We start from the raw sequence: 15,137 nt of genomic DNA, 5'->3' as shown, positions 1-15,137 counted from the left end.
AAATAGCTCTGGCTTGTATTTCATAATATAAGAGGAAAAATTCAAATGATAATGAGCTAAATTTACATATTTGGGAAGTGATTATATTATTAATATTACATTATTGACATGTTATATTATTGATAGGATATTTATTCATATCCTGACTCCTCATTGAGAATATCTTCACAGGACAGCAGTATTTAGCCAGGTAGCATAATCAGGTATGTGTGGCAATTATTTACTATACTTATTGCTATTACAATGCATAAATAGGTTTTGGTTTTTCAAGAGACTCAATACCAGCAACTAATAAAGGAGTATTTTGTAGAACAAAATTAATTTTATAAACCTTTTATTTTAGAATATATCAGTTCTACTGAAAATAATTTCTAGCAATTATAAAGAATATATTTAAGTACTTTACATATAATTCAATATTTACATAATGAGTTACTATGTAAATTGAAGAACTATTGCTGAGTTGTTTCTAACCTTCTGAATTTCTAGTCATCTATTTTCCTAATAAAGTTTTGTCCATTATTCTTAACGACCAGAGCTAAGCTTGGAGTAGTGGAATGAACTCTGGAGAGGGAGACAGAAGACAAAGTTTCCATTTCCACCTAAATCTAGGACCTTGGACACTGCATTTCAATTTCTTGGTCTCTAAAATATAATGATATCTGCCAAGCCCAATTCTCAAGACTGTTTTCAGGAAGCCCTCTATAATCCCACTAATCTGATCATATGACCCTTCCATTAAAAAAAAAAAAAAAAACTCGTATGTTTTTTCTCCTTCCTTCTGTTGAATGTGTCCATTGATTTGCATATGTTGAATCATCCTTGCTTCCCGGGAACAAATCCCACTAGGTCACAGTAAGTCATCTGTTAGAATTCATTTGCTATTATTTTGTTGAGGATTTTTGCATCAAGAATATTGACCTGCAGCTTTCTTTTCTTGTGTCCTTGTCTGGTTTTGATTTCAGGGTAATGCTGGTCTCACAGGATGACTTTGAGATAATCTCCTCCTCTATAATTTTTGGGAATAATTTAAGAAGAATTGGGGTTAGTTCTCTAAATGTTTGGTATAATTCAGCGGGAAAACTATTTAGTCCTTGACTTTTCTTTGATGAGAGACTTTTTATTACTGAGTCAATCCTGTTACTCATTATTGGTCTATTCAGGTTTTCTATTTCTTGAGGATTCAAGGTGTATGAGTTTAGGAATTTGTCCATTTCTTCTAGATTACCGAATTTGTTGGTGTATAGTTAGTTGTTCATAATGATCTTTATTAATCCTTTGTATTTCTGTAGTTTCAGATGTAATATCTCCCTTTTCACCGCTGAATTTTATTTATTCAGGTCTTCTCTCCCTTTTTATTTTTCTAGCTAAGGGTTTGTCAATTCTGTTATCTTTTTAAATAAATAGTTTCCCATTTCATTAATCTTTCTGTATAGTTTCTTAAGTCTCTTTCATGTGTTTCTGCCTTGATTTTTATTACTTCTTTCTTCATCTGGTTTGTTGTTGTTTTACTATTAAGAAGCAGCAATAGGTTGTCTATCTGAGATCTTCCTGCTTTTTTGAAGTAGGCCTTGATTACTATAATCAAGGTACTTCCTGTGCTGCATTCTATATGTTTTGGCATGTTTTACCTCCATTTGCATTTGTTAAACAAAATCTTTTCACTTCCTTCTTGAATTCTCTGATCCATTGGTTGTTCAAGAGTAAGCTTTTTTTAATTTTTAATTTGTTTTTTGACTGACACCTAATATTTGTACATATTTATGAGGTACTATGTGAAGTTTTAATATGAGTGGAGAGCATATTAGTGGTTACCAGAGACTGAGGAGAATAGGGGGTACCCATAAAAACATGCAATTTCTATTTTTTCTTGTATCAGTTAAAATTAAACCTTCTAATTACTAAAAAACTGGAAAAGATCATAAACCTAATTATCACTCTTAAAAAAATAACGATCCTACTAAGATGCCTTAGATGATTTCTCACTACAGGGTCCAGCCTGAAAATTTTACAAGTTCACCTTTTTATGTGTCTTTCTCCAGCTTTCTAAATAAAGAAAATTTGCCACTGAAAATTTGTTTTCATTAGCTTCCTGTTTCCTTTATAGGTCAAAATTCAAAGCCTTTGACAAGGGCCTACAAAACCTAGTACCACGAAATCTCACTTCTTTCTGGCCATTTCTATATTGCCAGCCCTCCCTAAACATTAATGCTCCTGGTGGGACTTTTCTAGGTTCCCTGAGCCTTCTCTGCTCCTTCATGCCTTTGTGTCTTTACATTCTTCCCATCATCTATAATATACTGAATTTCTTCTGCTATTCACTCCTAGCTAACATGCCAGGTGTTCTGGGAAGTCTCCCCCTCCCATCTAATCAGTTTTGAACTAGTTACTCAGTACTTCCAAAGCCCTTTACAAAAGTCTGTATTACAGTACTAACACTTTTTATAATGATTTAATGGGTCAGTTTCTCTCTATGATATATAAATTACTTAGATTCAGTCAAAACCAAAAGTCTATCACACAGAGAAATATGATGAATAAATGGACTTGCAAAAAAAAAATTCTGACTTCTCAAACATTTCATGCTTTTTCTTGGTCTAATGTAGATTTGGAATACTCTTCCCTAGTCTCTTCTTTTGGTTAAATTTTATTTATATTGAGGTATCATTCTAGATTTCACTTCATCTAGAAGGCCTTTCTTTATTTCCTTCTTCGGTCCTCCAGAACTGCTATTCTAAATTACAGTGTACTATGTAAAGCAGTGGACAGTAATTCATAGCAAGCACTTCTTACACAGTATACTACTTTTTTGGTCAATTATTGGTATCACAAACCAAATGCAAGCAACCTGAGTATATTCAACCTGTAGACATTGTTCTCTGTTGTATCTGTATATTGATGCTCAAAATTTGGGGTCAATTTAGAATAAGTTGGATTAAATTGGACTCAATTTTTAGTGCATAAAAAATCAGTCAATACTATGTTTTAGGTGATGGTATCAAATATTTGGTGATGAATTTTCATCCAGTGGCACCAAAATCCCATGGGAAACATGAACTAAGTCATTACATCATGAATGGAAACTTTTGTAACTCATCCAACTATACGCTACATCACTTTGCAAAGAAATATACCATAATACAGTCTTTTAGCTTAAATGCTTTTATGCTTTAAACATCAGGTTTAATTAAAAAATGTTCTGTTGAGAAAAATATTTGGGGGCACAGATATTGAGACCTATGTCTTCTAGGGATTGGAATCAGATCACATTACTTCATGGGAAAGTGGTTGAGACTAACTCACCTGAAGTAACCAATGATGAGAATAGCCACAGCCAAGGAACCCAAAGAGACGGAGTAGCCCACGGTGTATAGAACGTGAAGGCTTTTGAAGAACTCTTGCTGCAGGGGAGGAGATAGTCACATATGTAACAGGACCATTTTAACAAAATGCTGTAAGGACAATATGTCATTTGGAGGATGTTATTTCTAGTTCTCTTTAGCTTTTTTGAGCTGTAATTTACACGCAATAAAATACACATTCTTAAATGAGCAGTTTGATGGGTTTTGATAAGCCCAGTTAATTTATGCCTCTTCCTATTAGAAACCTGCCCACTAACACCCCCACATAACCATTACTCCAATTCTGTCACCATGAATTAGTTTCCTCTGTTCACATGCTTCATACACTTTTGGACTGTTCTTAAACTTCTTAGGATTATATAGTATGTGTTCTTTGAGTTGATATGCTGCTTTTTAATTTTGTTCTAATTAGTTATACATGGCAGTAGAATGCATTTTGATACATCATACATAAATGGCATATAACTTCTCATTCTTACGGTTGTACATGTTGTGGAATCACAGTAGTCATGTAATCATATGTGCGCACAAGATAATAATGTTCGTTTAATTCTACTATCCTTCCTACCACCATGCTCCCCCTACACTACCCTCTGCCTAATCCGAAATACCTCTATTCTTTCCTAGCCCCACCCCCTTATTGTGAACTAGCATCCACATATCAGAGAAAACATTCAGCCTTTGGTTTTTGAGGATCGGCTTATTTCACTTAGCATGATATTCTCCAGCTCCATCCATTTACCAGCAAATGCCATAATTTCATTCTTCTTTAAGGTTGAGTAATATTCCATTATGTGTGTGTGTGTGTATATGTGTGTGTGTGTGTATACACATCACATTTTATTTATCCATTCAGCTGCTGAAAGGTACCTAAGTTGGTTCACATAGCTCTATTGTGAATTGAGCTTCTATAAACATTGACGTGTCCGTGTCACTGTAGTATGCTGATTTTAAATCCTTTGGGTATAAACCTAAGAATGGGATAAATGGATCAAATGATGGTTCTATTCCAACTTTTCTGAGGACTCTCCATACTGCTTTCCATAATGGTTGCACCAACTTACAGTCCCACCAGCAATGTATGAGTGTACCTTTTTCCCCTTGCCAACACTCATTAATGCTTGTATTCTTGATAACTGCTATTCTGACTGGAATGAAATGAAATCTTAGACTATTTTTGATTTCCATTTCTCTAATTGCTAGAGATGTTGAACATATTTTCATATATTTGTTGATCGACTGTATTTCTTATTCTGTGAAGTGTCTGCTCAGTTCCTTAGCCCATTTATTGATTGAGTTATTTGTTTTGGGGGTGTTAAGTGTTTTGAGATCTTTATATATCTTGGAGATTTAATACTCTATCTGATGTGCATGTGGCAAAAATTTTCTGTAGGCTCTCTCTTCACATTATTGATCATTTCCTTTGCTGAGAAAAAGCTTTTTCATTTAAATCCATCCCTATTATTGATTATTGATTTTACTTCTTGTGCTAGAGCACAAGAGTCTTGTTAAGGAAGTCAGTTCCTAAGCTGATGTGGTGAAGGTTCACAACAGCCTCAAAAAAATAAAATAAAATACTTGGGAATCAGTCTAACCAAAGAGGTGAAAGTCCTCTACAATGAAAACAACAGAACACTAAAGAAAGAAATTGAAGACCATCTTAGAAGATGGAAAGATCTCCCACTCTCTTCTATAGGCAGAATTAATATTGTCAAAATGACCACACTACCAAAACTGTTCTACAGATTTAATGCAATTCCTATTAAAATCCCAATCACATTCTTCATAGAACTAGAAAAATCAATCATGAAATTCATTTGGAAAAATAAGAGACTCAGAATAGCCAAAGCAATCCTTAGCAAGAAGAGTGAAGCAGGGGGTATCACACTACAAGACATGCTGCTTTTGATAACCGCCAATATAGTTACATGTATTAGTACTTTGTTCCTTTTTAATTTTCTTTAATTTTAAAGGAATGATAGATGCACAAGAGGTGGAAAATATACTAAGGAAGGTCCCATGTACCCTTCACCCAGTATCCTCCAATGGTTTAGATCTTCCACAATTATAATAAATATTGAAACCAGGAATTTGACATTGGTCCAATGTACTTAGTTGGAGTTCTCTGACATTTTATCACATATGTACATGTAGGCAATCATCACTGAAATTAAGTTGTAGAAACACTCCATCAGCTCACGGTTAAACCTGTGATATCCCTACACATCATACCTACCCTTCTCTTCCCACCATCTCAAACACCTAACAACCATTAATCTGTTTTCATCTCTATAATTTTGTCATTTTGTAGTGTCACAAAAGTAGAATCATGAGACCTTTGAAATTGGCCGTAATGTCCAAGTTGTTGCACCTATCAAACAGTTTGCTCCTTTTTATTGCTGAATAGTATTCCATGGTGTGTATATACTTTATGTATATCATTACATTATAATGAGTTTCTTGTAGATAGTATATAGTTTGGTTATGTTTTAATACACTATTTTAATCTCTGTTAATTAGTGTATTTACACCATTTATTTTTAATATAATATTGATACATTAAACTAGACTGCAGATGTCTTCAACACATGATTTCATTTCCTTTGGACATATTTCCAGCAGGGAGATTGTGAGATAATGTGGTAATCAACTTTTAATGTTTTGAGGAATCTCCACTCTTTTCCATAACGGTTGTACTAACATTACCTTCCCTTTTCTCTATATCATCTCCATCCTTGATATATCTTTTTTTTTTTTTTGATAAAGTCATGCTAGCAAGTAAGTGTAAGATGCTATCTTTCACTGTGGTTTTAATCTACATTTTTCTGATGATTAGTGATGCTGAGCAATTTTCATATACACACTGGTCATTTGTATGTCATCTTTTGAGAAATGTCTGTTTATATCCTTTGTCAATTTTATAAATGGGTTTTTTTATTGCTATTGAGTTTTCTGGATTCCTTAAATATTTTGGAGATTAGCCCCTTAACAGATGTATGCTTTGAGTGTATTTTCTCCCAGTCTATAGATTTTCTTTCCTGGTTATCTGGAAGCTCTTTAGTTTGATGCAATTCCACTTGTCTATCTGTTTTATTTTCTGAGTTTTGGGGGTCATATCCAAAAATCTCATTGCCCAGACTAATTTCATTAAGATTTCCTCCTATATTTTCTTCTTCTTGTTTTACAGCATCAGGTCCTACATTTAAGTTTTAAATTCACTCCAAGTTGAGTTTTAGGGTCCAGTTGAGTAAGGGTTCAGTTTCATTCTTCTACATGTATATATCCAGTTTTCCTAGTATCATTTACTGAAAAGACTACCTTTTCTCCACTGTGTATTCTTGGCATCTTTGTTGAAAATCAGTTGGCCATTAATGTGTGGATTTATTTCTGGGTTCTCTATACTGTTTATTGGTTTATGTGTCTGTTTTTGTGCTAGTACCATGTTGTTTTGATTACTACAGCTTCATAGCACATTTTGAAACCAGATAATGTAAACACTCCAGTTTTGTTGTTTTCCGCTCAAGATTAAACTTTGGCTTTTCAGGGTCTATCATGGTTCCACACATATTTTGATATTATTTTTATATTTTGGTAAAAAAATGCCAGAGTTTTGATAAGGACTGCATTGAATCTATAGATCATTTTGGGTAGTATGGACATTTAACAATATTAATTCTCCCAATCTATGAACACAGAAAAGATTTTTCCATTTATTTGTTTCTTTAATTTCTTTCAACAACATTTTACAGTTTTCAGTATACAGGTCTTTCATTTGCTTTGTTAAATTTATTCCTAATTCTTTTATTTCATTTCATTATTGTAAGTAGGATTATCTTCTTGACTTCTTTTTTTTGATAGTTTATTGTCAGTTTATGGAAACACATCTGATTTTTTATGTAGATTTTGTATCCTGCAACTTTACTGAATTTATTTATTAGTTCTAACAGATTTTTGGTGGAATCTTCAGGTTCTTCTATATAGATATGATCATGTCAGCTGCAAACAGGCAATTTTGCTTCCTCCTTTGCAATTCGTATACCTTTTATTATTTCTTTTTCTTGCCTAACTATTCTGGTTAAGATGACCAGTACTATGGTAAATAAAAGGGGCTTGCGTGAACACGCCTGCTGGTTTTCTGAGTTCAGGAGATTTGGTTCCAGCTGCTGCCTGGCCAGCCTTCAGTCAACCACTGTCTTGCCGTAGATGAAGGCCTTGTGCCTAGCAGGTCTTCCTCAGCTTTCTTTGTCAGGCTTCTGCCTTGTGGACATGCACATCGGGGGGATGGGAGTGGGGGTTCCCTTCCTCTGGCCTTTGGGCTACAGCAGCCTTGCACTTAGTGAGAGTTCCATGCAGCTCAAGGGGTGTCTCCCAGCCCCTCTGTTCCGTGCCACACCTTCAGCTTATGCCATCCTTCACTCTGTGGAGGTCCTATGCACATCTTGAGAGATTTATCTTACTCTGCTGTATTGCTCCAGCCTTTGGCATAGTGCCGCTCTGTGAAGGATCAATGGGACTTCACTGTGACTGGAGCTTGCTGCTTGGAATTCTATGCCCTTATGCTAGCCCTTGTCTGTTAAAAAGTAGTTAAAAAACTTTCCTCCTTTCTTTTCTTCTCATTGTATGGTCTGATTACTCTGCTTTTGCTGTGGACCAAGGTTAGAAAGCTGTCATGGGTCTTCTCTCTCATGGGAAGGACTTGCCCATTTCTCAAATTTAGTTCCTTTAGGTTTCTTGACATCCTCATCTTACTGGTGGATTTTTACAAATTACTGATTTTGCATCTCATACAACTTAATTTTATCATTATAACTGCCTATATTCTGGCCGGAAGAAAAGGACATGCCTCTTATTCCTTGTTTTTTTTAGGTATTATTCATTGCATATTATTTTTGTTAATAAAACATTAAAATATTTATAGAAAATACTGGATAATATGTAAAATATATAACGAAGACAAAAAGCCCTTCCAAGTTCTCACCTAACAAAAAGAAACATTGTTAGCACCTTAGGTATTTTTATTATTCTATTTCTATGCATCCTATTCTATCCTTTTTTTTTTTTAATTTTAATTCATTATACACAAATGGGGTACAACTATCATTTTTCTGGTTAAGCATCTGCATTCCCAATATATATTCAACTTTTTTCCAGCTAATGACATGTCAAAAGAATTTTTCAATGTTGAAAACTCTTTATAAAAATATATGTTTGAGCTAACTTAACTAGTTCATCATTTGAATTTTTAAATTCTTCAAAATATTCACTACAATGACTGATTATTCAATGAATATTTTTTCATTCAGTTTCCCCCCAAAAATCCTTATACTCAATCATAGAAGTGAAATTATAAGATCAAAGAATATGACCTCTTTGAGGTTTTTAATACATATTTCTAAAATGCAGTCCAAAAGTGCATATAGCCTTTAGACATGAGATATATTATATGATAATTTCTACAGTATACTGTTGTTTCAAATATCATACTCTAAAGAATTTCATAACCTGTGGCCTATCATTAGAGTTCCTTCTCTTCTTTTATTAAAAATAATTACCTCACTTGGCCAAGCCAATGACATGGGAATTATTTAGATTAAAAAAAATAATGTGGCTAAAAATAACTTAGTCTTAAGTGATGTGGCACTTATTCTTTCATAAAATTATGTGTCATTTATTCTCAATACAAACTTTTTCAGTTTTATATATTTTCTTCCTTACAAAAATTTTTATATTAACCATTAATAATTTATATCTCATAAATAAGAAATATCATTTTGCCCTACAGAGCATTAAAACTTCAGGAGCTATCTAGCTTTCTTATTATGAAATATTTGGGGGTTTTTTTTTGAGTCCTTTCAAATTATACCTTAAGGTTGGTAAACAACTAAAAATAGGATTTTCATTAAGGAGATAAAATTAATTTATGCTAACAAAATTCTTAAAGTTTTTAGTTAGCCTTTAAATCGTTCTTATAGAAACAGTATATATCTTAAGTTTATTAACCATCTTTAATTATTTTGATTCTTAGAATACACAGTAATCGCAAAGAATGGTTTTAAGATTAGAGTCTGGCCAAGACGGTGGTGCACACCTGTAATCCCACCGACTCAAGAGGCTGAGATAGGAGAATCACAAGTCAAGGCCAACCTCAGCAACTTAGCAAGATCCTGTTTCAAAATAAATAAAAATAAAAAAGACTGGGGATAGAGCTCAGTGGTAAAGTGCCCCTGGGTTCAATCTCAGTTCTGAATAAATAAGATTAGAATTCTGTGTGAATAAAATCATGATTTAATGTAGTGACCGGTTGAAAACTATGAAAGAATTACATTTGTCATCCTTCAACACACAACTACCGATCACCAAACAGTACTCTCAATACCCAGAAGGCTTATTTCTGTCAATGAGACTGCATATATTCTGAAGTATTTATATTAACTTGAAGTTGGCCTGAGTTGCATCATGGAATATATAAGAATCTCCTCACATCGACTATTTTTATCTAAAAAATTTCAACCTTGAAGTACAAAACTGAAGTCTTTCAACAAACTACTGAAGAGCTCATTAAGGTATTAGCAAAGTTAGGAAAGGAAGTTCAAACTGTTTACAAACCTGAACAAAGAAACCTTCGACTCATCACTTCTCTCTACTATTCTCTCTCCATGCCCTCCAAAAATCAATAGGCACTAAAAAAAGTATCATGTGAGGGAGTTTATGTACAATGGACTGATCTCAGGGTCCTCCTAAAATTACTTATCCATCAATTTATCATATTCATTCCTTCCATCACAAGCATTCTCCTCATGTATCTCTACTCACAGGTCAAGGAGATATGAATTTGAGGATGACTTTGAAACTACCAAAAATAACTTAAAAGTAACACTAGGACTGGGGATATAGTTCAGTTGGTAGAGTGCTTGCCTTGCAAGCACAAGGCCCCGGGTTCAATCCTGAGCACCGCAGAGAAAAAAAAAAAAAGAAAGTGTCATGCTGGAAAACTCAGATGATGTCCTTGCTCCTCGAATTCTGCAGCTTTAACCTTTCATCTACGGGTGAAATCACCTACAGGCAAATCTTATGAGATGGAAAAACACTTCTCTAAAATGTAAAGATCCTTCAGGACATAGAGAATGGAATGAGATTCAGTCATCCGTAGGTAACTAAGAATAAATCATGAATCATGTTGCTGGCTACCTATTTGGATTTTTATACACAACATAATAGAACATAATATAATATAAAAATATAATAATGTGACATAATACGCACGCACAGTTATTTATAAGTATATATGTATGGATCTCAGTCAGGTAACTCTAACCTAAGGAAAATACCACAATGGTTCAGATGTATCTGAAGATTCCAATATTGCTCTTACCTTTTATGATACTTATGTCATCAAATAAAACGGTTTCTATGTGTAATGACTGACAATTCAGAATTACATAAAAACATGATTCTGCTTTTCTTTAGGAGTTCACAAATTCAAAAACATCATTACCTTTCCTATGTTGATATCTGGTTGCAGAAAGCAATCTGAATAATTAGCCCATGTCTTATTTGAGCTGTGAATAAAATCCCATGTTCCATTGGGAGTACAATGTCGGAAGGCAGTTCCTGTAAAGACAGGAAAGGTGCTGAGACCGCTCAGTTCCCTTAGAAAAAGGAGGAGGAGGACAGAAAGAAGGAGGAGGAGGAGGAGGAGAAAGTAAATTTCTTTTTCAAATTAATAATTTCAGAAAAACTCAATACCTTTATGATTGAAGTCATAAATATAAGGAGGGCATGGGACAGCTGATATTTTCCCCACTGTTCCTCTGGGCCAACAAATGAGTCCATCCCATTCTGGGAAACAATTACCTTCTGATGAGAAAAACAAAAAAAGCAAATAAATTAAAATGAGAGAACAAGAGAGAGAAACAGAGAACAAACGCATTCAAAACACAAAATTTCAGATCACTGCCTGTGGCAAGAAGTAAAACAAATTGGTAACTAAACATGCAAATATCCCAAAATTCACCTACCTGGTCTCTTCAGAGGCCCATTAATAGGAGCCTTTGATTAACAAAATTAAAATATTCAAATTATTCCAGTATATTCGCTATAGCAGTTAAAACAATCAGGATATAAAAAACACTGGAAACCATTGTGAATCACTGTGGTATAGTTCTTCTACCTGTCATAAATAGCAGCTACAATTTTATTCTAGATTTTTAAAAATTGCTGTTAAAGAACATGGCACACAAAACAGATTTAAGATTGAGGTTTATCTTTTTATTAATAACTTCCTTGAGTCTAATACTCATCTCAAACAAAATTCTCATAAGTTCTGTGCTTCTCAAGATGAATCCAGAGCCTCATCTTTCTAATAACCCCTATTGCCACCCCAACAGTCCACGTCCACCACATGTCCAGTCAGAATTGCAGTCTGCAGCAGGTCTCCCTGATTCTTTGCTTGCTCTCTCTCCCTGCAGAAGTCTTTTAGGTGTACTGGAGCCACCCAGTCCTTCCTGTCCCCTTTTCCTTGCTGTTCTCAAGATTAACTCTATAGAATATGCTGGGGAGACTGGCTAGAACAGACCAGTCTCCCATCCAAAAAAAAAAGTATGTCTTCCAACACATGAGCCTAACACATCAGCTGTTCCCTGGGAGTACAAGCCAGGTGGGTGGTTTTCCTGAGTGACTCAGCTGCGGCGCAAGTGGGGTAAGCGCTGTGGAGATTCCATTCACCCAGGGCAGCTTTCCTGATCCTGGGGGACTGGCTCAGAATAAATCCTAGGCTGCTGTGATCTGTGTGGCCTGGCTGTAAGTAATAAACCCACTTCCTGCTACTTGTTGTACATACATATGAGTGTTCCATCTTACTCAATGCAAAAAAGTTGGTAAACAATGATTCACACTCATTTAATACAATATGGCTCCCCACCTCACTTGGAGGCAAAGCCTAGGTCTCAGCAGTATGTGAAGGGCCTGCGAACCTGCCCTCCAACCTTGCCTCCCACTGACCTCAGCACCTGCTTCAGCTCTCACAGCAATGGTCCGCTTGCCCTTGCTGGGTTTCAGGGTCATTTGCCCACCTTGTCTTGAGACTTATTTCCTTACCTCCTCCAGAGTGTTGCTTAAATGTCAACTTCTCAGTAAATTCTCCAACTTAAAACTGCCTCCCCAGATACTCCCTATGCCCTTCTCTCCTTTCCCTTCCACCTGGGTTCTCACTTCCTTCCAGGAAATACCATTTTCTTAATTATTGCTTTCTAAAGTCATAGGATTTAAGAAACGTGAGGGTGGAATTTTTGTGTTTTGTCTCATATGTTAACCACATTCCTGGAATAGCCTCTGGCACTCAATGGGGCTTAAGGAACATTCGGTGTCAATACTCTGTGCTCTGCTGGGCTCCTTTCCACTAGTTATATATTGAACATTTAAGAATAGAGCCTATCAGTCATGTCAGATCCCAACAAAGCAGAAAGACATACTTTCAATAAGTGCCAGATTAATTTTCTACCACAAATTTAGCAGCTTAAAATCAATTTATTTTCTCACTGTATTTTTGTAGGTCAGAAGTCTGGCAGGCTCAGCTGGACCTCTGCTGATAGATTCCCAAGACCAGAGTCGAGGGTTGGGCAGGGCTGCATTACTGTCAGGAGGTTCTTGAGGGAAATCCATTTCCTTGTTCAGGTCAGCTGTTGGCAGAATTCAGTTCCTTGAAGTTGCAGAACTGAGGTTTCCTTGTTGGCTGTCTTCAAAGCATCATCCCGAATTCTAGAAGTTGCCAGCATCCTTTTTCTCATGGGCTGCTTCCTCCATCATCAAAATCAGCAAAGCAGACTAAGTTCTTCTCACATTTCAGATCTCTCCTCTGCTCTCCTTTTCTGCCATAATTCAAACTGATTCTTTTTTGCCTTCCTCTTCTTCTTTTCAGGGTCCAGATGATTACATTGGGCCCACCCAGATAAGCCAGAGTCATCTCCCCATTTTAAGATTCATAACCTGTGTTCCCTCTGTAGAGTCCTGTCTGTCATGTCACGTGGCACACACAGACATAACACCAGAAATTGGGGGGTGAATGTCTTCGGGGTTCATTGTTCTGCTACCACAAATGCTATCCATTCTGATTCTCTCCGATGTTCTGTAACCAGTTACACTAACTGTAGTTGAAGATTCTCATTGCAGCTGATGTTCACGGCATCACACTGTCTGTTCAGTTTTGAATAGTCAGCCTAACACACTCTCACACAAACACCCTTCTCTAGGAAAAGAATTCAGGAAAAGCCTGAAATTAACTTCTTTGGGTCCACCTATCACACAGAAACAAATATTGATTTGCTCTGTGCACTGCTGAAGAGAAAAGAAAACATCTTCCTCACCCACACTGTTCTCAGAAAAGAACATTTTCTTGGAAACAGCCTCACTTTGTTCACACAATAAAAACCTGGGTCTTACATACCACAGGCAACCCAGAGTTTACCCCACCAGCTCCTGCTTCAGGAGTATGGCACCACCTGCCTCCCTCTGAACCTTTATCAGGTCTTTTGGTTGGTTGGTTTTCCTTCTTGCTGATATGGAGTAGAATGAATCAATCTCATCCATCAACTTTGCCCAAGATTATCTTCTATTATCTGGATAGAATTCCAGGTATCTTGCCATTCGTTTACTTTGTCATTTATGTATCTATTATATCAACTGTTTATGTAACTGTTGTTAGTTTGGAACTTGTATGTCCCCCCAAAGGCTCACAGATTAAAGGCTCAGTCTCCAACTTGGCATCACTGGGAAACAGTCAGAGGTGGGGCCTCGTGGGAGATCTTCAGGTCACAGGGGATGTGCCTTTGAAGGAGAGTAGGATCTCCATCCTGTCCTCTCACTTTCTTTCATGTCCAGCTATGAGAGGACCAGCTTTACCCTTTCACACACTTCTGTCATGATGAGCTGCCATTCACCCAAAGCAATAGGCGCAATCATTCAGAGACTCAAATCTCCAAAACTATGAGCCAGGATAAACCTTTCCTCTTTATAAGTTGATATTTCTCGGGTGTTTGTCATAGAAGTGGAAAACGAACACAACTGTGCAATGGATTATACCCAACATCTACTATATAATCTGTACAAACTGGAGCTGGACACGTGTCCTCATCTTTCTCTAACTAATTGTTCTTCTAAAACGCATACTGTGATGTCCTGTACTTTTTTCTGCCAAGAGTTAGTCGCATGATGGAATAAAATCTTCACATAAAAGAAAAATCTAACAAACAGTTTATTCTATAAATACCTACTTTTAAAACAGTCATGGAGAAATGTTTTTCCTCATGTTGTTCAAGGAACACTTTTCTAGTGCTCTGTGAGATGCTACCACCCACAACTCAAGCACACCCTTCGAAATTCAGAAAACCACTCTCCCCCAGAAGAATGAATGTTCAGATGGGGTTCCTTTCTCTGTGGCTCTTTGACAACAAGAATGATAAATATTTGCCAAAGGATGAAAAGATTGGGAAAGCATAGAAAATACAGAGATGGTAATTAGCATCTTCTCCTTATCATCATGTGAGTAAATACTTTTCTTATTTGGCAAGAAACTAATTAATTGCCTAATGAGTCACCAATCTCTCTTTATAAATTAACATCATTAATTATAGCTCTGTAATCCTTTGTGTGTGCCAGGAAAAACTAATTATTAGTGAAGCTTGTTCAACCATGATATTTATACAGAACAGTCTAAAATTTGGAGACTCTTAACTTCTTCTCCTTTCAGTTCTTCAGTTACTCATAACAAAATATGACCAC

General features: G+C 35.8%; 1 protein-coding gene across 1 annotated transcript in view; it reads right to left on the bottom strand.

The window, feature by feature from the left end:
* Positions 1-15,137, bottom strand: part of Pth2r (parathyroid hormone 2 receptor) — a 92,402-nt gene that overhangs the window by 47,263 nt on the left and 30,002 nt on the right. The window contains exons 3-5 of the mRNA XM_047543890.1: positions 11,109-11,219; positions 10,858-10,973; positions 3,304-3,401 (exon numbers count right to left, since the gene is read on the bottom strand). Coding sequence (XP_047399846.1) covers positions 3,304-3,401; positions 10,858-10,973; positions 11,109-11,219 — 325 coding nt within the window. The remainder of the gene's footprint in view (positions 1-3,303; positions 3,402-10,857; positions 10,974-11,108; positions 11,220-15,137) is intronic.

The sequence above is a fragment of the Sciurus carolinensis genome, chromosome 3 (assembly GCF_902686445.1).
Source record: "Sciurus carolinensis chromosome 3, mSciCar1.2, whole genome shotgun sequence".
Lineage (NCBI taxonomy): Eukaryota > Metazoa > Chordata > Mammalia > Rodentia > Sciuridae > Sciurus > Sciurus carolinensis.
This window is presented reverse-complemented; position numbering and strand designations above follow the sequence as displayed.